Source organism: Ranitomeya variabilis, chromosome 8 (genome assembly GCF_051348905.1).
Source record: "Ranitomeya variabilis isolate aRanVar5 chromosome 8, aRanVar5.hap1, whole genome shotgun sequence".
Taxonomy (NCBI): domain Eukaryota; kingdom Metazoa; phylum Chordata; class Amphibia; order Anura; family Dendrobatidae; genus Ranitomeya; species Ranitomeya variabilis.
The window spans coordinates 211,118,545-211,142,209 of NC_135239.1; the positions used below are offsets into that span (position 1 = coordinate 211,118,545).

Below are 23,665 nucleotides of genomic sequence, written 5' to 3' on the forward strand. Positions count from 1 at the left end.
ACCTAATACATACTCTTTTTGTGGGCTGCTGTTTTTAGCCTGGGGGGCCAATATCAATGGCCTCTTACCAGCCTGAGAATACCCACCCCCACCTGTCTGCTTTAGCTTGGCTGGTTGTCAAAAATGGGGGGGCTCCATGTTGTTTTTTAAAATTATTTATTTAAATAATAAAAAACAGCTTGGGGACCCTCTATTCTTGATAAACAGCCTTGCTAATACTGTGACAGATGAGGGTTGCAGCCCCTGGCTGTCATTTTTTGCCTGGCTGATTATCAAAAATACAGGGGAACCCACGCCGTTTTTATAAAAAATATTTTTATTTAGAGCTCTGTTATTAGCGGCAGCAGGCATAGGCTGACTGGAGCAGTTGTCCCATCAGCCCACACCATTGACCAGTAGTAAACTTTATACCTCTGATATCAGCTGAGCGCACACTCCGTCATTTAACAGCGTGGGAACCGCGGCTGTCTGCCCAGCAGTAATGATTTCACCGCCGATCAGAAGCAGCGTATGCTGCGCTGTCATGCACATATGACATCGTGGCAAACACTGGATGTTTGGGCCCCCTATTCAATTGAATGGGGTCCAGGTACTGTTCTTGTACCCAAACCCAAACTTTTTTTTTTTTTTTAAATGTTTGGCCCAACCCAAACATCATGGAGTCCTCCCATTTTTAGTAGAGAACCCACAGAATAAAGCCTAGCAAGAACCCAAAAGTATTATTAATCCACTTTGAAACCGGATCGGGAGAGAGATTTTTCTCTTTATGATAGTTCCCATTTTATGGTTTCCTCTGAATCAAACGGAGCGAACAATTGTGGGATCTGTCGGTGGTTCCCAGGTTTTAGCCAGTCTCGTGCTTACGTCCGATCATTAATAGGACAGGTGTAATATTTGATCAGTGCGGTATTCGGCAATCACAGGAGCTGCAGTTGATTGATGGTGGGTGCCGGGCAATCAGATATTGATGACCTGTCCTAAGGCGACACATCAGTATATGCCCCCTGGACTACTGTATCCCCTTGTCCCGTATGTCTCCCTCTAGGTAATGCATTTAGCACACCCCGCCGGCCCCTCATGTCCTTCCCAGCTGTTTCCTTACCTCCCAGCAAGAGGATACAGATGTGCAGCCCATTAGTGGGACCGAATATACGGCATTAGGATGCAAGACTTTCCCCAACTGGGACATTCAGTTTAGTGATGTGTGAAATGTATGGAGCAGGCGAGAAAACCACCAACCCTCAGCGTTGTCCGTCCTGAGCGGCCTCTGCAGTGTGCGTGCATGGACTTGTAATTGCAGGGTTACCTCCACAATCCTCCATCATTCCGCAGAATTCCTAGAAATTGTAGGATTCTTAGAAATGTAAATGCCTGCTGTCCGCACAGAAGACACAGCCCGGTGACCTGGTAATCCGCCGCCGCCGTGCCCGGTCCAACGCTTCTCCAAGAATTGATTTTAGCTTTGATTAAATGTCTTTTTATGCAGTTTTCATTATGTTGAGTCGGTAAACGTCTCCGATACTCCCGATCACTGCGATCCTTGTCTGACTGCGCAGAGCAGATGGATTTCTGGGTAATTAGTAACGTAGAATTAAATAGATTGTATATCACCGAGAAGCGGCGGCCGAGACATTACAATTGCAGATAAGTGCTTATTATTTATCCAGCCCGTTCCCTGCACTCGGCACCGGACGCCACTTTAATTATTCACGTCCAGTTCACGGCGTCTAATGGACAGAAGAGCGACATTCCTAATAGGAGCCGCAGATAAATGTGACGGAACATGGCGTTGTGTTCCATCAAGGCTTATTAATGATGACACCGCCAGGCCATCTTACTTTTTTCATTTGTGCATAAATTGGATGAGTGCAATCCAATAAAAAAAAATCGTATCTGTCCGATTTTTACACACACATCTCAAAGGAAAGCCGACCTTTCATCAGCCAAGTACAGTAAACTCACAGGCAGACTAGAATCGATAAATAAATGGAAATAATGGCGTCTGGTCCCCTTTATTTTTAATAACTAGCTAAGGGAAATCAGACAGCTGTGAGCTGGTTCTAGTCTAGGAGGGGGCCAATAAACATGGAGCTTCTCAGCCTATTAATATCATTTCACAGCTGTGTTAGCTTTTACCGGTTATTAAAAGGGGGATCCAAAAAAAATGATGTGGGGTCTCCTTATTTTTAATAGCCAGAAAAGGCTAAGAAGACCGCTTCATTCTGATATTAATTTGCTGGGAATGGCCATGGATATTGGCCCCTTCCCATCCTAATAACAGCAGCCTTCAGCTGCCCCAAAAATGACGCACTGGATGCGTTAATTCTGGGTGTTAGCCTCAGCTCTTCTCGATTGCCTTAGTGTGCTGGCAATTGGGGTAATGGTTTTGCGGTTGATATTAGCTGTGTAATATATGAAGACATCAATCCCAGGTGTTAGCAGTGGAGAGGCATCTGTCAGACACCCACTTTGCACACACAGAAAAGTCCTTTAATTGTAAAAAGCACTCATTAACACTTGCTCTGTTTTACCCATTTATTAACAATAATCTATAATATGGAGGTCTCACGATGATCCCAATCTTCTTTGTCCAGTCTATGGAGCCCTGTTGAGAGTACGCAGCTCCATAGACTGGAGCAGCAGCAGCCACTGACGATTCTCAAACTGGGGAGCAAGAGAACCCGGCTGCGGTGACACAGCGTTTATCTCTGGCCACATACAGACTGTTTGCAGCGTTTCTTCCTGGCCACATGCAGACTGTTTGCAGCGTTAATTTCTGGCCACATACAGACTGTTTGCAACGTTTCTTCCTGGCCACATACAGACTGTTTGCAGCGTTTCTTTCTGGCCACATGCAGAATGCTCGCAGCATTTCTTCCTGGCCACATACAGACTGTTTGCAGCGTTAATCTCTGGCCACACAGACTGTTCACAGCGTTTCTTTCTGGCCACATACAGACTGTTCGCAGCGTTTCTTTCTGGCCACAAGCAGACTGCTCGCTCGCAGTGTTTCTTCCTGGCCACATACAGACTGTTCGCAGCGTTTCTTTCTGGTCACATACAGACTGTTCGCAGCGTTTCTTTCTGGTCACATACAGACTGTTCGCAGCGTTTCTTCCTGGCCACATACAGACTGTTCGCAGCATTTCTTCCTGGCCACACACAGACTGTCCGCAGCATTACTTTCTGGCCGCATACAGACTGTACACCGCTTTAATTACTGGCCACATACAGACTGTTTGCAGCGTTTCTTCCTGGCCACACACAGACTGTCCGCAGCATTACTTTCTGGCCGCATACAGACTGTACACCGCTTTAATTACTGGCCACATACAGACTGTTCGCAGCGTTTCTTCCTGGCCACATACAGACTGTTCGCAGCGTTTCTTCCTGGCCACACACAGACTGTCCGCAGCATTACTTTCTGGCCGCATACAGACTGTACACCGCTTTAATTACTGGCCACATACAGACTGTTTGCAGCGTTTCTTCCTGGCCACATACAGACTGTCCACAGCATTACTTTCTGGCCGCAGTGTCATGTAACTGTCTAATAAAACCTCTGATGGTTCCGCTTCGGCACATTGTGTACAAGCTGTTAAATATACGAGTCGAAACCTCCCCCAGCGGCCAGAGGACAACAGGAGCTTCTCCGGGCGGTTGGCACCACCACATGGAACTTTTTTTTTCTTTTTTTTTTTTTTTACTGTATCTCACTTTTTGTTTCCTTCCATCTGTGCGGAGGGATGAAGCAGGATGCCAGGAAGAGGATTCCTTTTTAAGTTGATTTTTATTATTTATTTAAGTTGTTGTAGAAAGATTTAATTATTCAGCTCATTTTTTGCAGAAGGAACCAGGGGACGTCTACTAAAGACACCACGGCGGCCCGAATATTGCATCTTGTATCGGTCTAATGAGAGGGTCCGAGCCTCCAGTTTTGTATGGAAACTATTGCTGATACAGAACCTAATCTTTTAATAAGGAGGAGCCTTTATTACCTCTAAAGGAAGATAATTGAAATATTTATGTGAAACTGTGCAATTATTTCCTGCATGGATCCAGGGCAACTGTTCTCATTTCTTTTTTTCCCTGTCTTCCAACCTTCCTATACTCCGCCTTTACCCAGTGTTCTGCAATGACCGTCCACCTCCCTCTCATCCCCGGTCTCCTCCCGTGCTGCACCGATGCTGAAGGGTCACAGTCAGGTGCTGCGTGATGCAGAAATTGTAACCTCGATGGCCAGTATTGATGATTTTTGCAAAGCCATCCAACCATCTAATATGCATGGAGTCGTCTGGATTCTCCCAAATGGCAGATGATTTTTTTTTTGTGCGTTCTCATAGAAGAAAAGCCAACTCCATATTGAGAACATGCGCATGCTCACCTGATGCGCGCATGCTCACCTGATGCACACATGCATGTGTAGGGGTGAGGATTGGGAGTCTTATTTGTCCAACTTACTAGATTTTTAAAGGATGTTAAAGATTAGATAAAACTCTGATATCACTGGAGACCTGACTAGATAATGGCCTCCAAGGTATACTGTACGTCTCTGGCACACCTGGGACATCACATAGTAATGCAATATTTTCCTGCCATACCTATAATCTAGTATCATAATCCTCCGTGGATACATTGTATCCCTCTGACCCTAATGGGTTTGAGTTTAATAGGTTTAAAAAAGCTTAGATATATATACATGAAGCCCAAATTGATAAAGTGGTAAAATATACCTATAACGGAGTTTACAAGGTTGGTCCTAAAGGGATATGCCTGCACCGACCACCGCTGCGGATTATAGAAGCGCTTCCGCTCAGGGGCTCTCGTATAAAAGTACAGAGCCGAGCTTTATATAAAGGAAACAACTGTCGCGTTTCAACTTTTCCTGGCGCCCAGTCCTTCCTAATTACCTCCTGAGTGTGAAGTTGAGTGTGTTACTTTAATTAGAGAGCACGGTGTTGGGGTTAATAGGACCGTGCTCCTTTGATGGTCAGTGGTCAGTGGGGAGCTCAGCCCACAGCGATAACAGGTAGAAAGTGACATGGTGATCCTGGCACTGATTAGAGGTGGGACCTCACTTGGAGATGGCTCCCGGAGCACATACCTTCCCCGACACACGAGCCTGATCCTGGCTGGTGAGGAGATGGCTCCCGGAACACATACCTTCCCCGGCACACGAGCCTGATCCTGGCTGGTGAGGAGATGGCTCCCGGAGCACATACCTTCCCCGGCACACGAGCCTGATCCTGGCTGGTGAGGAGATGGCTCCCGGAGCACATACCTTCCCCGGCACACGAGCCTGATCCTGGCTGGTGAGGAGATGGCTCCCGGAGCACATACCTTCCCGGTACACGAGCCTGATCCTGGCTGGTGAGGAGATGGCTCCCAGAGCACATACCTTCCCCGGCACACGAGCCTGATCCTGGCTGGTGAGGAGATGGCTCCCGGAGCACATACATTCCCCGGCACACGAGCCTGATCCTGGCTGGTGAGGAGATGGCTCCCAGAGCACATAGCTTCCCCAGCACACGAGCCTGATCCTGGCTGGTGAGGAGATGGCTCCCGGAGCACATACCTTCCCCGGCACATGCGCCTGATCCTAGCTGGTGAGGAGATGGCTCCTGGAGCACATACCTTCCCCGGCACACGAGCCTGATCCTGGCTGGTGAGGAGATGGCTCCCGGAGCACATGCCTTCCCCGGCACACGAGCCTGATCCTGGCTGGTGAGGAGATGGCTCCCGGAGCACATGCCTTCCCCGGCACACGAGCCTGATCCTGGCTGGTGAGGAGATGGCTCCCGGAGCACATGCCTTCCCCGGCACACGAGCCTGATCCTGGCTGGTGAGGAGATGGCTCCCGGAGCACATACATTCCCCGGCACACGAGCCTGATCCTGGCTGGTGAGGAGATGGCTCCCGGAGCACATACATTCCGCGGCACACGAGCCTGATCCTGGCTGGTGAGGAGATGGCTCCCGGAGCACATACATTCCCCGGCACACGAGCCTGATCCTGGCTGGTGAGGAGATGGCTCCCAGAGCACATACCTTCCCCGGTACACGAGCCTGATCCTAGCTGGTGAGGAGATGGCTCCTGGAGCACATACCTTCCCCGGCACACGAGCCTGATCCTGGCTGGTGAGGAGATGGCTCCCGGAGCACATGCCTTCCCCGGCACACGAGCCTGATCCTGGCTGGTGAGGAGATGGCTCCCGGAGCACATGCCTTCCCCGGCACACGAGCCTGATCCTGGCTGGTGAGGAGATGGCTCCCGGAGCACATGCCTTCCCCGGCACACGAGCCTGATCCTGGCTGGTGAGGAGATGGCTCCCGGAGCACATACATTCCCCGGCACACGAGCCTGATCCTGGCTGGTGAGGAGATGGCTCCCGGAGCACATACATTCCGCGGCACACGAGCCTGATCCTGGCTGGTGAGGAGATGGCTCCCGGAGCACATACATTCCCCGGCACACGAGCCTGATCCTGGCTGGTGAGGAGATGGCTCCCGGAGCACATACATTCCGCGGCACACGAGCCTGATCCTGGCTGGTGAGGAGATGGCTCCCGGAGCACATACATTCCCCGGCACACGAGCCTGATCCTGGCTGGTGAGGAGATGGCTCCCGGAGCACATACATTCCCCGGCACACGAGCCTGATCTTGGCTGGTGAGGAGATGGCTCCCAGAGCACATACCTTCCCCGGTACACGAGCCTGATCCTGGCTGGTGAGGTGATGCGTCCTGCTGCGGAGATCAGCACATTGCTCCCATGCAATTGGGAAATCATCAAAGCACAGTTGGGCTGCACATGTATCTTACCCAGAAGGGCGAAGAGCAGTGGGATTTTATATCCTGCGCACGTCTTGTTCACGGTTTTCACGCAGTTTGACCCAGTTTCCAAAATTCTCGGCAGAACGAAATATATATAAAGATCTGAGCACAGTCGGGTAGCCCTACTAATATTCCTATAACTAACGCATCTAGCGAGTATCGGCAGTGATGCTGAAAGCGGATACCTCTGTGTAATGTTAAAGGGGTTGTCCAGGGTATTGATATTGATGGCTTATCTTTAATGCCAATCAGGTGAGAGGTCCAACACCTGACAAACCCAACTTTTATCAGATCCCATGAGTGAGAGAAACAGTCAGAACTGCTCAGCTCCAGTCATCATGTTACCAGGAACTACTGCTCCATTCTCATCCACTTTAATAGCCGCTGAGATGCGACCACTTGCCTTCCGTACATCCACGGGACTTTCTAAAAGGTATTGAGGTCGGACCCCATTAATCTGATATTGATGATCGATTATAAGGATAACCCATCAGTATCAAAGACCTGGACTGCATATGGCTATCTCATGCCAACCCTTAATAATCTGTCGTGGTCCGACCACTAGGACCCCACTGTTCCTGAGAGTGAAGAAGGTGCATCACTGTCACCCCCTTTTACAATACTTCTTCTGCACGGATTTTCCTGACCATACGGCTCCATTCTCCCCAGCCTCACTGCAAACTGTGCTGCGGCCCCTTTTTTCTCAGCATCTGTGAGGGTCCCAGAGGTCAGATCTTTAGTGATCATTTGGTGATGGGATTCCTTAGAGAGAACTAAAACCTACTGAGAAGCAAATGCCAGAGGGAATCTCCACCGTGCGGCCCCTTGCTGTGTCTAGGTGTAACACAGCTGCGTTCTGCATGATTTCTTACTTCTATAGGGATCAGTGCTCTATTTTCTCATATGCCAAATGCCACTCACAAGCTGGGGCAGATTTATCAGTACTGACAATGCAAACATGCGAAAAATTGATGAACTTGCATAAACGACTGCAATAAATCTTTTGCATTTTAACACTGTCTGTCCCAAGTGTAAGTTTACTGCATTTATTAGGTTAGTTTGTGCCAAAAGTTTGGTGCATTTTTAGGTGAACAGTGTTGCGTATTGAACATCGTCTCTTTTCAGACAAGGCACAGAAAGTGTCTAACATGCATCATAAATATGGTGCAGCTTGTGCAAGTCATAAAAGGACCTTTTTTTGTGCATCTTGCACCAGAATTTGGCACATTTAGGTTAGTAATGCTGCTTTGTTGGCCGATCAGATAAAGCTCCCCCTAGTGGTGGCTGTGGGCTCATGTTTCTCTGTCTGTGTTCGTCAGCACCGCTCACCTTGTGATGTGGAAATGAGCCGCGCCGGACAACCCCATACATATATAATGTGTGCACCAACAGAGTATCCTTGTGCACAAAAAGTGATCTCTCCGTACACGGAGCTCGTTCGCTGGACTCGCTGCCATCCCAATCCTCAAAGGACATCTTTAACGTGGGCGTCTCGCCCCGTCTTACCTTAGCCACAGATGAGGGTTAATATTTAATAATCTCACCGCCTCCTTCCCCTATTTTCTGTTGTATGCTCTTGTCCCCTGTATTTACAAGCTTAGCCTGGAATTACAATATAAGACCTAATTAGGAAGATGAAGCGTTCTTCTCCAGTCTCTGGTTAGAAAATGATTTAAAAAAAAAAAAAAGTGGAAAACACTTAAAAGTGACATTTCACATTCCTCCGCTGCTACAGTGATTTCTCCTTACATAAATTGCCGGTTTTTTGCCGTAACTCAAAACATTTGCAGAAGGCGCCACGCGTGTGTTTAATGTCGCAGGGCAGGAATAAAGAGCTTTGAAGAACGCGGGTCTTCATCATCATCACGTGGGCGGCAATTAAAGATGTAAACTTGGCGCCTTTTCGGACGATGTTTTTGGAAGTATCACTAACTGGTAAAACTTGTTAATGCGTTTTCCATAAGATCCTTACAGTTGGACGTTAGCCGGCTGATACAACCTGTCCATCTCCAGAGCTCCACGTGGTCGCGGCTCTTCACACTCGTGTCTGCCGCACTATTTACATCAGCGCCCTGACACCACGCTCTTAGAGGTTGTCGCTTTTAATATATTATACCATATGATTGCAGGGGTCTAAAATAACACATGGACTGGTTACTCACCCTCCCTGGATCCAACACTGCCTCCGGTCCTCTTTGATCGGCTGCAGTGGTGACGTCACGTCTGCGGCGCCCATATCTGCTGCCTCCACTGCTGCTCCGGTCCTCGTTGATCGGCTGCAGTGGTGACGACACGTCTGCTGCCTCCATTGCTGCTTTGGTCCTCGTTGATCGGCTGCAGTGGTGATGTCACGTCTGCGGCGTCCATATCTGCCTCCATTGCTGCTTCGGTCCTCATTGAGCGGCTGCAGTGGTGACGTCACCTCTGCGGCGCCCATATCTGCTGCCTCCACTGCTGCTCTGGTCCTCGTTGATCGGATGCAGTGGTGACGTCACATCTGCGGCGTCCATATCTGCCTCCATTGCTGCTTTCATCCTCGTTGATCGGATGCAGTGGTGACATCACGTCTGCGGCATCCATATCTGCCTTCATTGCTGCTTCGGTCCTTGTTGATCGGCTGCAGTGATGACGTCACGTCTGCGGCATCCATATCTGTTGCCTCCACTGCTGCTCTGGTCCTCGTTGATCGGATGCAGTGGTGACGTCACATCTGCGGCGTCCATATCTGCCTCCATTGCTGCTTTCATCCTCTTTGATCGGCTGCAGCGCTCATATCTGCTGCCCCCAATGACTGTCCTCCGATGGCACTAGCTGAGCCCCGGGATTGAAGGCTCCTTATTTACTAGGTCTCCTTCCCATCTGGTTTATTCCTATTTTTCCTTTTAGTTCTAATTTACTGCTTATAGTACCATTTTGTTAATTAAGGGGCTTTGTTTGCATTAGAATGAAGTGTAACCCGCCTGGAGCGGATCCTTCATGGGGCCACACGTCACCGATCTCTGATTTTACCTATATTCAGTACGACGCCAATGACATTTGTATTTTTGCATTTTCCTTCTTTTCCCCTACCATCGTTTTGTCTCACACCGCTGCAGTTCCTCGTCTGTGTCTCCTGGGATGATGGACAAGATCGGAGGCGGCAGGAGACCATCTGTTCTCAAGTCTCCATCTCTACCCATTATCCCCCCAGACATCACACTATAAAAGCAATAACTGTGGACGTCTGGGGCCCTCGCTGCCGCGTTCTGCTCATGTTGCTCTCCATGCTCGCTGCCACAAGCCAATTTATCACTTCTATCTCTGAATTAAAGTAAGTGGAGCCTGCTGTCCCGCTGTCACAAATTGGAAAATCTAAGGGACGCGGCAGGTCTGTAACGTCCTCTGTACTGATGATAAGCACAGGTGACGCCGACTCCTCCGACTGCTGGAGGTTTATCTGATCATTTGTGTGATGTCATCTAAACCGGCAGAATTTGGCCTCTATTTCCATGTCCTATCATATCAAAAGAGACCGCGTCATTTTATTGTTCTGGATTATAAGCAACCTCTGAGCATCAATTTACAGTTTATTAGCACATAGATAAATATCCTCTACTGATCCTGAGTTACATCCTGTATTATACCCCAGAGTTGCACTCACTATTCTGCTGGTGCAGTCACTGTGTACATACATTACATTACTGATCCTGAGTTACATCCTATATTATACCCCAGAGCTGCACTCACTATTCTGCTGGTGCAGTCACTGTGTACATACATTACATTACTGATCCTGAGTTACATCCTGTATTATACCCCAGAGTTGCACTCACTATTCTGCTGGTGCAGTCACTGTGTACATACATTACATTACTGATCCTGAGTTACATCCTGTATTATACCCCAGAGCTGCACTCACTATTCTGCTGGTGCAGTCACTGTGTACATACATTACATTACTGATCCTGAGTTACATCCTATATTATACCCCAGAGCTGCACTCACTATTCTGCTGGTGCAGTCACTGTGTACATACATTACATTACTGATCCTGAGTTACATCCTATATTATACCCCAGAGCTGCACTCACTATTCTGCTGGTGCAGTCACTGTGTACATACATTACATTACTGATCCTGAGTTACATCCTATATTATACCCCAGAGCTGCACTCACTATTCTGCTGGTGCAGTCACTGTGTACATACATTACATTACTGATCCTGAGTTACATCCTATATTATACCCCAGAGCTGCACTCACTATTCTGCTGGTGCAGTCACTGTGTACATACATTACATTACTGATCCTGAGTTACATCCTATATTATACCCCAGAGCTGCACTCACTATTCTGCTGGTGCAGTCACTGTGTACATACATTACATTACTGATCCTGAGTTACATCCTGTATTATACCCCAGAGCTGCACTCACTATTCTGCTGGTGCAGTCACTGTGTACATACATTACATTACTGATCCTGAGTTACATCCTGTATTATACCCCAGAGCTGCACTCACTATTCTGCTGGTGCAGTCACTGTGTACATACATTACATTACTGATCCTGAGTTACATCCTATATTATACCCCAGAGCTGCACTCACTATTCTGCTGGTGCAGTCACTGTGTACATACATTACATTACTGATCCTGAGTTACATCCTGTATTATACCCCAGAGCTGCACTCACTATTCTGCTGGTGCAGTCACTGTGTACATACATTACATTGCTGATCCTGAGTTACATCCTGTATTATACCCCAGAGCTGCACTCGCTATTCTGCTGGTGCAGTCACTGTGTACATACCGTACATTACATTACTGATACGGAGTTACATCCTGTATTATACTCCAGAGCTGCACTCACTATTCTGCTGGTGCAGTCACTGTGTACATACATTACATTACTGATCCTGAGTTACATGCTGTATTATACTCCAGAGCTGCACTCACTATTCTGCTGGTGCAGTCACTGTGTACATACATTACATTACTGATCCTGAGTTACCTCCTGTATTATAGTATTATACCCCAGAGCTGCACTCGCTATTCTGCTGGTGCAGTCACTGTGTACATACATTACATTACTGATCCTGAGTTACCTCCTGTATTATAGTATTATACCCCAGAGCTGCACTCGCTATTCTGCTGGTGCAGTCACTGTGTACATACATTACATTACTGATCCTGACTTACATCCTGTATTATACCCCAGAGCTGCACTCACTATTCTGCTTGTCCTCCATATAACTGTCCTGCCTCCTGGTATCGGGGTTTGGCGATCTCGCCGGCCGCTCATTATCCCGGCAGCTGCTTTTAATATCTTCTCGCAGATCTGGAGAAGATGCTTTGAATGTCTGAGGTCTTAATCTATTAGTGAGATGCAGAGCTGTAAATCCCTGAATTATGGTGCTGTCCGGAGGAGCAGACGCGTCTCCTGTGGATGTGAATGCAGCTCTGGTGCAGGTGCGGGGCTTCATTGCTGGCATTCCTCACCCCGGACGTGTACCCATCACACTGACAGATTGGAGCGGATGCCCCGTCTTCTGGGTGCTCTCCCCTCTTTTCCCTACTATGGGCTTTTCTTCCATCATGGCTTCCGCTCGTATTTTACTTTTAGTATTACTGTACGTTGCTGGCGTGGGGAAGATTAGCAGAACCTCGCCGTGTAAATGATCCATACATTGTCTGCATTCCTGACATTTCATTAGCTTTGGTAACAAGACGTATACACAGCAATGGAGGTCGTAACAACATTCACCATCCATCATTGGCGCTCGTAACAATGTATCCGACTGCGGAGCCCAGGGGCGCTGTCACCGACATACAAAGTAACCATTCCTGCTCTCATTAGTGTCATTCCTCTGTTATGTATCACTGGATATTACCAGTCCTCAAGTCAAAGGGGTGTGTCCTTACACTGACGCAGGCTGCCCTGATTGGTCAGTTGAGACACACACACCCTACTGGTGACACCCAGTTGTCCGTTTTCTCCCAAGCAGAGTAACAGACGATCTGCAGAGCATGACTGTAAATTTTATAAGGCCTCTCAAAGTTTCATTTATGGACCCCCATGACTTTTGTGCCTCACTCCCATCATGCCGACAAGGACTTGTACTTTTATCCCTGACCCTGCCTGATAATGGCGCCGTGCCCGCTGTGTGTTTGTAGCCCGCTCTTGCTCAGATTTGCAAATATTGATTATTTTCTCTTCTTCCACTATATGTTTCAGCTCGAGTTCTGACATCTTACGAGACATAGAGGAAGCCACGGAGCTGGAAGCCTTAAATCCCTCACTGTAAGTACCTGACGAGCTCTGGCATCTCGTCCTGTGCCCGTGGGGGTTGCCTCTCGTTCTGCGCACGCGGGGGTTGCCTCTCGTTCTGCGCACGCGGGGGGGGGCCTCTCGTCCTGCTCACGCAGGGGGAAGGGCCTCTGGTCCTGCTCACGCAGGGGGGGGGGGGAAGGGCCTCTCGGCCTGCTCACGCAGGGGGGGAGGGGGCCTCTCGTCCTGCACACGCGGGGGGGGGGGGGGCCTCTCGTCCTGCTCACGCAGGGGGGGAGGGGGCCTCTCGTCCTGCACACGCGGGGGGGGGCCTCTCGTCCTGCTCACGCAGGGGGGGGGGGAAGGGCCTCTCGGCCTGCTCACGCAGGGGGAAGGGCCTCTCGTCCTGCTCACGCAGGGGGGGGGGGGAAGGGCCTCTCGGCCTGCTCACGCAGGGGGGGAGGGGGCCTCTCGTCCTGCACACGCGGGGGGGGGCCTCTCGTCCTGCTCACGCAGGGGGAAGGGCCTCTCGTCCTGCTCACGCAGGGGGGGGGTGCCTCTCGTCCTGCTCACGCGGGGGGGGTGCCTCTCGTCCTGCTCACGCGGGGGGGGTGCCTCTCGTCCTGCGCACGCGGGGGGGGTGCCTCTCGTCCTGCGCACGCTGGGGGGTGCCTCTCGTCCTGCGCACGCTGGGGGGGGGGTGCCTCTCGTCCTGCTCACGCAGGGGGGGTGCCTCTCGTCCTGCTCACGCGGGGGGGGGTGCCTCTCGTCCTGCTCACGCAGGGGGGGGGTGCCTCTCGTCCTGCTCACGCAGGGGGAGGGTGCCTCTCGTCCTGCTCACGCAGGGGGAGGGTGCCTCTCGTCCTGCTCACGCGGGGGTGCCTCTCGTCCTGCTCACGCTGGGGGGTGCCTCTCGTCCTGCTCACGCTGGGGGGTGCCTCTCGTCCTGCTCACGCTGGGGGGTGCCTCTCGTCCTGCTCACGCTGGGGGGTGCCTCTCGTCCTGCTCACGCTGGGGGGTGCCTCTCGTCCTGCTCACGCTGGGGGGTGCCTCTCGTCCTGCTCACGCTGGGGGGTGCCTCTCGTCCTGCTCACGCGGGGGGGTGCCTCTCGTCCTGCGCACGTGGGGGGGGGGCCTTCTCGTCCTGCGCCCCCTCCCCCCCCCTCTGTAGATGATATCAGTCCTGGGTAATAACTTCTCTCTTTGAAGTGTGGAGGGCCGTGCACAGAAATTCATCTAGTAGCCTAAAAATATCTCTTCCTCGGGGGCCGCCTGCGCCTGATTTATCGCTAATTACTCCATAGGCTTGTAGATGGAAACAGAATATGGATCATCTCCATGCTGGCATGCACGCACCAGACACATGAGCACGCTCACCACTCAGGGGGTCTGAAGTGTCTCCAGTCACCGCGCGATTTACTCCTTGTGTGATGAAACGTTTTGCACCTTCTTATGTACTTTGCGTTTCCTCCCATGTCTGTTCTCTGCTTGCAGTCAGTGAATAGTGACATTGCGGTTTACAATCCTTCCTAGCATTGTGCTGCTCGCAGGCTGCCCGGTCTTGTTGTATGCGCCCTGTAGTGCACCATCAGGAGTAAATAAGCCCTGTGTATGACACCTGTACAGTATCTGACGTCGCCATGTGACTAGATGCAATGCGGTCCTGCCCCGATACTGCTGGGCAATCCCTTTAATTATAAGGCTGTGTGCACACGTTGCATTTTTGCTTAGTGCTTTTTTTTTAGTGCAGATTGTCACAAAACCTGAAGGATTTCCTAGTCCCAGCAAAGGGAATGTGAATCCTGGAGTCTTGTGCACACGTGGCTTATTTGTGACTTGCAGATTCGGTGCTGATATTAACCCCTTAACGACCGCTGATACGCCTTTTAACGGCGGCCGCTAAGGGTACTTAATCCACAGCGCCGTTAATTAACGGCGCTGTGGAAAAAGTGAATAGCGCCCCCCAGAGTCGGATTTTCTCTGGGGTCTTGGTTGCCGAGGGTAGCCGAGACCCCAGAGAACATGATTCGGGGGGTTTTTACCGACCCCCGAGTTGCGATCGCCGGTAATTAACCGTTTACCGGCGGTCGCAACAAAAAAAAAAAAACGCGATTTGCCGTTTAATTTCTCTGTCCTCCGATGTGATCGCACATCGGAGGACAGAGAAATGTGGTCCCCGATGGCCCCCAATAGCCCCCCAATACTTACCTACCTCCCCCGGTGCTCCTCGTGTCTCCCCATGGGCGCCGCCATCTTTTTTCCGGAAAAAAATGGCGGGCGCACGCGCAGTGCGCCCGGCACCCGGATGTTCTTTGGGGTCTCGGCTGCCGGGGGTAGCCGAGACCCCAAAGAACATGATCGGGGTCGGTTTGCACCGACCCCTGCTTTGCGATCGCCGGTAATTAACAGTTTACCGGCGACCGCAAAAAAAAAAAAAAAAAAAGCGATCAGTTATTTCTCTGTCCTCTGATGTGATCGCACATCAGAGGACAGAGATATAGGGGGATTCGGGGACCCTATCATACTCACCCGGGGTCCCTGGGTCCTCTTCTGTCTTCTCCTGCCAGCCGGCTTTTTCATCATGGCGGGCGCATGCGCAGTGCGCCCGCCATCTGCTGCCATCTGCCGGCCGGCAGGAGAAGACAAGTTGGGGCTAAAATTAGGGTTAGGGTTAGAGTTAGGGTTAGGGTTAGAGTTAGGGTTAGGGTTAGGGTTAGAGTTAGGGTTAGAGTTAGGGTTAGGGTTAGAGTTAGGGTTAGAGTTAGGGTTGGGGCTAAATTTAGGGTTAGGGCTAGGGTTAGGGTTAGGCTACTTTCACACTAGCGTTTTTTGGCTTCCGTCGCAATGCGTCGTTGGAGAAAAAACGCATCCTGCAAAAGTGCTTGCAGGATGCGTTTTTTCTCCATTGGCTTGCATTAGCGACGCATTGCGACGGATTGCCACATGTCGCATCCGTCGTGCGACGGATGCGTCGTGCTTCGGCGGACCGTCGACACAAAAAAAACAACATGTAACTTTTTTGTGCGACGTGTCCGCCATTTCCGACCGCGCATGCGTGGCCGGAACTCCACCCGCGCCTCCCCGCACCTCACAATGGGGCAGCGGATGCGTTGAAAAAACAGCATCCGCTGCACCCATTGTGCGGCGCTTACAACGCTAGCGTCGGTACGTCGGCCCGACACACTGCGATGGGCCGAGTACGACGCTAGTGTGAAAGTAGCCTTAGGCTTCTTTCACACTTGCGTCGGTACGGGGCGGTCGCAATGCGTCGGCCCGATGTACCGACGCACGTTGTGAAAATTGTGCACAACGTGGGCAGCGGATGCAGTTTTTCAACGCATCCGCTGCCCAGTCTATGTCCTGGGGAGGAGGGGGCAGAGTTACAGCCACGCATCCGCGGAAATGGCGGACGCGACGTACAAAAAAAAGGTTACATTGAACTTTTTTTGTGACGACGGGGGCTAAAGTTATGGTTAGGGTTGGGGCTAAAGTTAGGGTTGGGGCTAAAGTTAGGGTTAGAGTTGGGATTAGGGTTAGGGTTTGGATTAGGGTTGGGATTAGTGTTACGTTTGGGATTAGGGTTGGGATTAGGGTTAGGGTTGGGATTAGGGTTAGGGGTGTGTTGGATTTAGGGTTTTGATTAGGGTTATGGTTAGGGTTGAGATTAGGGCTGTTTTGGGGTTAGGGTTGTGATTATCGTTAGGGTTGTGATTAGGATTATGGATCGGGTTGAGATTAGGGTTAGGGCTGTGTTGGGGTTAGGGTTGGAGTTAGAATTGGGGGGTTTCCACTGTTTAGGTACATCAGGGGGTCTCCAAACACGACAGCCAATTTTGCGCTAAAAAAGTCAAATGGTACTCCCTCCCTTCTGAGCTCTGCCGTGCGCCCAAACAGTGGTTTACCCCCACATATGGGGCATCAGCGTACTCGGGATAAATTGGACAACAACTTTTGGGGTCCAATTTCTCCTGTTACCCTTGTGAAAATAAAAACTTGGGGGCTAAAAATCTTTTTTGTTGGAAAAAAATATATTTTTTTATTTTCACTACTCTGCATTATAAATTTCTGTGAAGCACTTGAGCTTTCAAAGTTCTCACCACATATCTAGATAAGTTCCTTAGGGGGTCTAGTTTCCAAAATTTGGTCACTTGTGGGGGTTTCTACTGTTTTGGTACATTAGGGGTCTGCAAACGCAACATAACGCCCGCAGACAATTCTATCAAAGTCTGCATTCCAAAATGGCGCTCCTTCCCTTCCGAGCTCTGCCGTGCGCCCAAACAGTGGTTTACCCCCACATATGGGGTACCAGCATACTCAGGACAAATTGGACAACAACTTTTGGGGTCCAATTTCTCTTGTTACCCTTGTGAAAATAAAAATTTTGGGGCTAAAAAAATCTTTTTTGTGGGAAAAAAAATATTTTTTATTTTCACTACTCTGCATTATAAACGTCTGTGAAGCACTTGGGCATTCAAAGTTCTCACCACATATCTAGATAAGTTCCTTGGGGGGTCTATTTTCCAAAATGGGGTCACTTGTTGGGGGTTTCTACTGTTTAGGTACATTAGGGGTCTGCAAAGGCAACATAACGCCCGCAGACAATTCTATCAAAGTCTGCATTCCAAAATGGCACTCCTTCCCTTCCGAGCTCTGCCGTGCGCCCAAACAGTGGTTTACCCCCACATATGGGGTACCAGCATACTCAGGACAAATTAGACAACAACTTTTGGGGTCCAATTTCTCTTGTTACCCTTGTGAAAATTAAAACTTGGGGGCTAAAAAATCTTTATTGTTAAAAAATATATATTTTTTATTTTCACGACTCTGCATTATAAACTTCTGTGATGCACTTGGGCATTCAAAGTTCTCACTACACATCTAGATAAGTTCCATGGGGGGTCTAGTTTCCAAAATGGGGTCACTTTTGGGGGGTTTCTGCTGTTTAGGCACATCAGGGGCTCTCCAAACGCGACATGGCGTCCGATCTCAATTCCAGTCAATTTTGCATTGAAAAGTCAAATGGCGCTCCTTTGCTTCCGAGCTCAGCCATGCGCCCAAACAGTGGTTTACCCCCACATATGGGGTGTCGGCGTACTCAAGACAAATTGTACAACAGCTTCTGGGGTCCATTTTCTCCTGTTACCCTTGGTAAAATAAAAATTTGGAGGCAAAAAGATCATTTTTGTAGAAAAAATGTGATTTTTTTATTTTCACGGCTCTACGTTATAAACTTCTGTGAAGCACCTGGGGGTTTAAAGTGCTCACCACACATCTAGATAAGTTCCTTAAGGGGTCTAGTTTCCAAAATGGTGTCATATGTGTGGGGTCTCTACTGTTTAGGCACATCAGCGGCTCTCCAAACGTGACATGGCGTCCGATCTCAATTCCAGCCAATTCTACATTGAAAAAGTAAAACGACACTCCTTCTCTTCCAAGCTCTGTGGTGCGCCCAAACAGTGGTTTACCCCCATATATGGGGTATCGACGTACTCAGGAGAAATTGCACAACAACTTTTGTGGTCTAATTTCTCCTGTTACCCTTGTGAAAATAAAAATTTGGGGGCAAAAAGATCATTTTTGTAGAAAAAATGAGATTTTTTATTTTCACGGCTCTACGTTATAAACTTCTGTGAAGCACTTGGGGGTTCAAAGTGCTCACCACACATCTAGATAAGTTCCTTGGGGGGTCTAGTTTCCAAAATGGTGTCACTTGTGGGGGGTTTCCACTGTTTAGGCACATCAGGGACTCTCCAAACGCAACATGGCATCCGATCTCAATTCCAGCCAATTCTGCATTGAAAAAGTCAAACGGTGCTCCTTCACTTCCAAGCTCTGCGGTGCGCCCAAACAGTGGTTTACCTCCACATATGGGGTATCGACGTACTCAGGAGAAATTGCACAACAACTTTTGTGGTCTAATTTCTCCTGTTACCCTTGTGAAAATAAGAATTTGTGGGCGAAAAAATCATTTTTGTGAAAACAAATGCGATTTTTTATTTTCACGGCTCTACGTTATAAACTTCTGTGAAGCACTTGGGGGTTCAAAGTGCTCACCACACATGTAGATAAGTTCCTTGGGGGGTCTAGTTTCCAAAATGGTGTCACTTGTGGGGGGTTTCCACTGTTTAGGCACATTAGGGGCTCTCCAAACGCGACATGGCGTCCGATCTCAATTCCAGCCAATTCTGCATTGAAACAGTCAAACGGTGCTCCTTCACTTCCAAGCTCTGCGGTGCGCCCAAACAGTGGTTTACCTCCACATATGGGGTATCTGCGTACTCAGGAAAAATTGCACAACAAAATTTGTGGTTAAATTTCTGTTTTTACACTTGTGAAAATTAACAAAAATGGTTCTGAAGTAAAATGTTTGCAAAAAAAAGTAAAATGTTCATTTTTTTCTTCCACATTGTTTTAGTTCCTGTGAAGTACGTAAAGGGTTAATAAACTTCTTGAATGTGGTTTTGAGCAGCTTGAGGGGTGCAGTTTTTAGAATGGTGTCACACTTGGTTATTTTCTATCATATAGACCCCTCAAAATCACTTCAAAGGTGATGTGGTCCCTAAAAAAAACATGGTGTTGTAAAAATGAGAAATTGCTGGTCAACTTTTAACCCTTATAACTCCCTAACAAAAAAAAAAATTGTTTCCAAAATTGTGCTGATGTAAAGTAGACATGTGAGAAATGTTATTTATTAACTATTTTTTGTGACATATCTCTCTGATTTAAGGGCATAAAAATACAAAGTTTGAAAATTGCAAAATTTTAAAAATTTTCGCCATATTTCCATTTTTTTCATAAATAATCGCAAGTAATATCGAAGAAATGTTACCACTAACTTGAAGTACAACATGTCAAAAAAAAACAATCTCAGAATCAGCGGGATCCGATAAAGCGTTCCAGAGTTATAACCTTATAAAGTGACACTGGTCAGAATTGTAAAAATTGGCTCGGTCATTAAGTACCAAATTGGCTCTGTCACTAAGGGGTTAATCTGCAATGTCATTTTTTGCTGAAATCTGCACCAGAAACACAAGTTAAAAAAAACAAAGCAAAGATGTTAATTTTTTACACCAAGAGAAGCAGAAATGGTGCAGAAATGTCTGCTGCAGACACGTAACGTGCACATACGCTAACAGTGCTCTGATGGATATGAGGGGGCTCCATTTACACTTTATGGGACGTTGTTTACTATAACCGGCATGGAGTGGCTTGGTCGGGTGATCCTTTTATGTGCAGAATACTGGAGTATGCTGGGACTTGTAGTTCCTGCTCTGTCCTGATCTTTTCACCTTGTGATCCCGGATTGATGCGATTATCGCTGCAGGATTTTAAAGTATAAAGCAGAACGTGTCAGTCATCGGGTCGTGCTCCACCACATCTCTGCTCAATCACATCCTCACAAAAGGGGGTTTCATGCTGCCCACTGACCGAGCCACTGTAACAAACACTCAGATGTGAGAAGTATCAACCTCTAACCATCTGCATTCTCCGTTTCTATTGCTCTGCTCCATCACAGGAGCTGACCGTGACCAAACTCATCCAATAATGGACACTAGCACACCCCAAGGACCCTACTGACTATAATAGGGGGTCTTTCGTGTTTGCGTCATTGTCTGATATTTTTTTGCTGCATCTTCAATGCAGTCTCCAAACTAAACTTTCAAGGCAGACGTGGACGGAGCCTAAACTGCCAGCTTTCCTCCTCTAGATGTAAAGAACAATGTTCCCATTCACTGTCAGGAAGCAGAGGTGTTGCTGATCTGTGTTAGAAGGTTGCTGATCGATGTATTAGATTCATTAAACATTAATTAAAAGCTCCTGCTGATAAGAGACAACAGCATGAATAAAACATTTCAGCGTTTCCGTTTTCTGCTCCTCGGTGATAATTAGATCCTGGCCCCGCGGACGTTCCTCTGCGCCGCAGCCTTCAGGGTCAGTACGTTTGGTCAGGTCACTTTCTTGACATTCTCACCGGTGTTAATTAAAGGTCAACTCCAACCAGATTGTAATGGATTTCCCATCTATACTGAGGATGATCACTAATGTCGGCCCGCTGGGGGCCTGAGCCCGGGGTCCGTCACTCAATCTCAGGTTTACAGCCATTATCTGGATCAAGTGTGTTACTAATATCTCAACTGATTGAGATGCGAGAAACCAATGATTACTGTGGAGGTTCAGCAAATCCGTTTCTGGAGACCTAGTTTTAACAGTCAGTGTGGTCTAACAGATACCACGACATCTGCACCAACTTTAATGGCATATATTAGTAATACACCGCCAATATCTATCCTGGGAGCTCCCCCTAGTGGTGACTGCAGACAGGATCTTATCATGTATCTCTGGATACAGGGAGCTCCCCCTAGTGGTGACTGCAGACAGGATCTTATCATGTATCTCTGTATACAGGGAGCTCCCTCTAGTGGAGACTGCAGACAGGATCTTATCATGTATCTCTGTATACAGGGAGCTCCCCCTAGTGGTGGCTGCAGACAGGATCTTATCATGTATCTCTATACAGGGAGCTCCCCCTAGTGGTGGCTGCAGACAGGATCTTATCATGTATCTCTGTGTACAGGGAGCTCCCCCTAGTGGTGACTGCAGACAGTTTCTTATCATGTATCTCTGTATACAGGGAGCTTCCCCTAGTGGTGACTGCAGACAGGACCTTATCATGTATCTCTGTATACAGGGAGCTCCCCCTAGTGGTGACTGCAGACAGGATCTTATCATGTATCTCTGTATACAGGGAGCTCCCCCTAGTGGTGACTGCAGACAGTTTCTTATCATTTATCTCTGTATACAGGGAGCTCCCCCTAGTGGTGGCTGCAGACAGAATCTTATCATGTATCTCTGTATACAGGGAGCTCCCCCTAGTGGTGGCTGCAGACAGGATCTTATCATGTATCTCTGTATACAGGGAGCTCCCCCTAGTGGTGGCTGCAGACAGGATCTTATCATGTATCTCTGTATACAGGGAGCTCCCCCTAGTGGTGGCTGCAGACAGGATCTTATCATGTATCTCTGTATACAGGGAGCTCCCCCTAGTGGTGGCTGCAGACAGGATCTTATCATGTATCTCTGTATACAGGGAGCTCCCCCTAGTGGTGGCTGCAGACAGGATCTTATCATGTATCTCTGTATACAGGGAGCTCCCCCTAGTGGTGGCTGCAGACAGGATCTTATCATGTATCTCTGTATACAGGGAGCTCCCCCTAGTGGTGGCTGCAGACAGGATCTTATCATGTATCTCTATATACAGGGAGCTCCCCCTAGTGGTGGCTGCAGACAGGATCTTATCATGTATCTTTGTATACCAAGAAATCTGGACAGGTCACACAAAAACCCATAGGAGAGGCTAACACCGGACGTCTCTGGACAGTGTGGAATTTATTGTTTTGTTTCCAGAGACACAATGAGATTGATTCGATTCATTAAGTGTTACAGGAACAGAACAGCCAGTATCCAAGATATTATTGAATTTCCTCAGGAGATAGGAATCTCTGCAGACAGACATGTCGTCCTCCCTGTGGTTTGTGCGCAGCTTTTACATTTGCAGGGTAAACTATACAGTATAATAGAGCTGCGCTTATATACATGAGGCTTAATCGGCGGTCTCATGTTCAGTAAGGGTTACATTTGCAAATTTCACATAAAAACAAACACCTGTGCAGTTTAATTCTCATTAAATATCCTCAGATCAGAGGGATTGTTAGTCCGATAGTCTCCTGATCGCTGCCTATGTCATCAGCCACGTCAGGAAGGAGCACACTCTTATAGGCTGCTCTGGCGGCAGGATCGCTGGACCTGTCCATGACTCTGTGCTCCTACCATACTGCAGAGGTAAAGCTGCCCGTGCTGGCGACATCGCAGGGGGCACAGTTCACAGCAAAAGTGTGTCCATACCGCTGTACCTTGTCAGTCCTCAGGAGCACATACCCATCAATCAGGAAGCCTGGAGACAGAGCTGTGCGCTCCTGAAGACGAGCGAATGTATATTTATGCATCTTACACTTACCTGGCACCATTAATTCCCCATTCGGGCTCACAATCTACTTTCCCTATCGGTCTGTTGAGTGTAGGAGAAAACCGGAGGAAGCCCATGCAAATATGGGGAAAACAAGGATGTCCTTGGTGGCATTTGAACACAGGACCCCAGCAGCAGAGCGCAGTGTGTTGGGGCTTCCACGGATGCAGAACGCAGTGTGTCAGGGATGCAGAGCGCACTGTGTCGGGTTTTCCTGGGATATAGAGCGCAGTGTGTTGGGGCTTCATGGGATGCAGAGCGCAGTGTGTCGGGGCTTCCAGGGGTGCAGAGCGCAGTGTGTCTGGGCTTCCAGGGATGCAGAGCGCAGTGTGTCGGGGTTTCATGGGATGCAGAGCGCAGTGTGTCTGGGCTTCCAGGGATGCAGAGCGCAGTGTGTCGGGGCTTCATGGGATGCAGAGCGCAGTGTATCTGGGCTTCCAGGGATGCAGAGCATAGTATGTCTGGGCTTCCAGGGATGCAGAGCGCAGTGTGTCGGAGCTTCATGGGATGCAGAGCGCAGTGTATCTGGGCTTCCAGGGATGCAGAGCGCAGTGTGTCGGGG

General features: G+C 48.8%; 1 protein-coding gene across 5 annotated transcripts in view; it reads left to right on the forward strand.

The window, feature by feature from the left end:
- Positions 1-23,665, forward strand: part of RAD18 (RAD18 E3 ubiquitin protein ligase) — a 232,811-nt gene that overhangs the window by 159,115 nt on the left and 50,031 nt on the right. For 3 of the 5 annotated variants that reach the window (XR_013218460.1, XM_077276771.1, XM_077276775.1), the window contains exon 12: positions 13,047-13,112. The exons of 1 other annotated variant lie outside the window; for it this stretch is intronic. Coding sequence is in view for 3 of the 4 variants with exons in the window: in XM_077276771.1 (XP_077132886.1) it covers positions 13,047-13,112 (66 nt within the window). In the remaining variant the exon portion in view is untranslated. Of the gene's footprint in view, positions 1-13,046; positions 13,113-20,787; positions 20,864-23,665 lie in introns of those variants that run through there. One more of the 5 variants, XM_077276773.1, reaches the window with a different exon arrangement.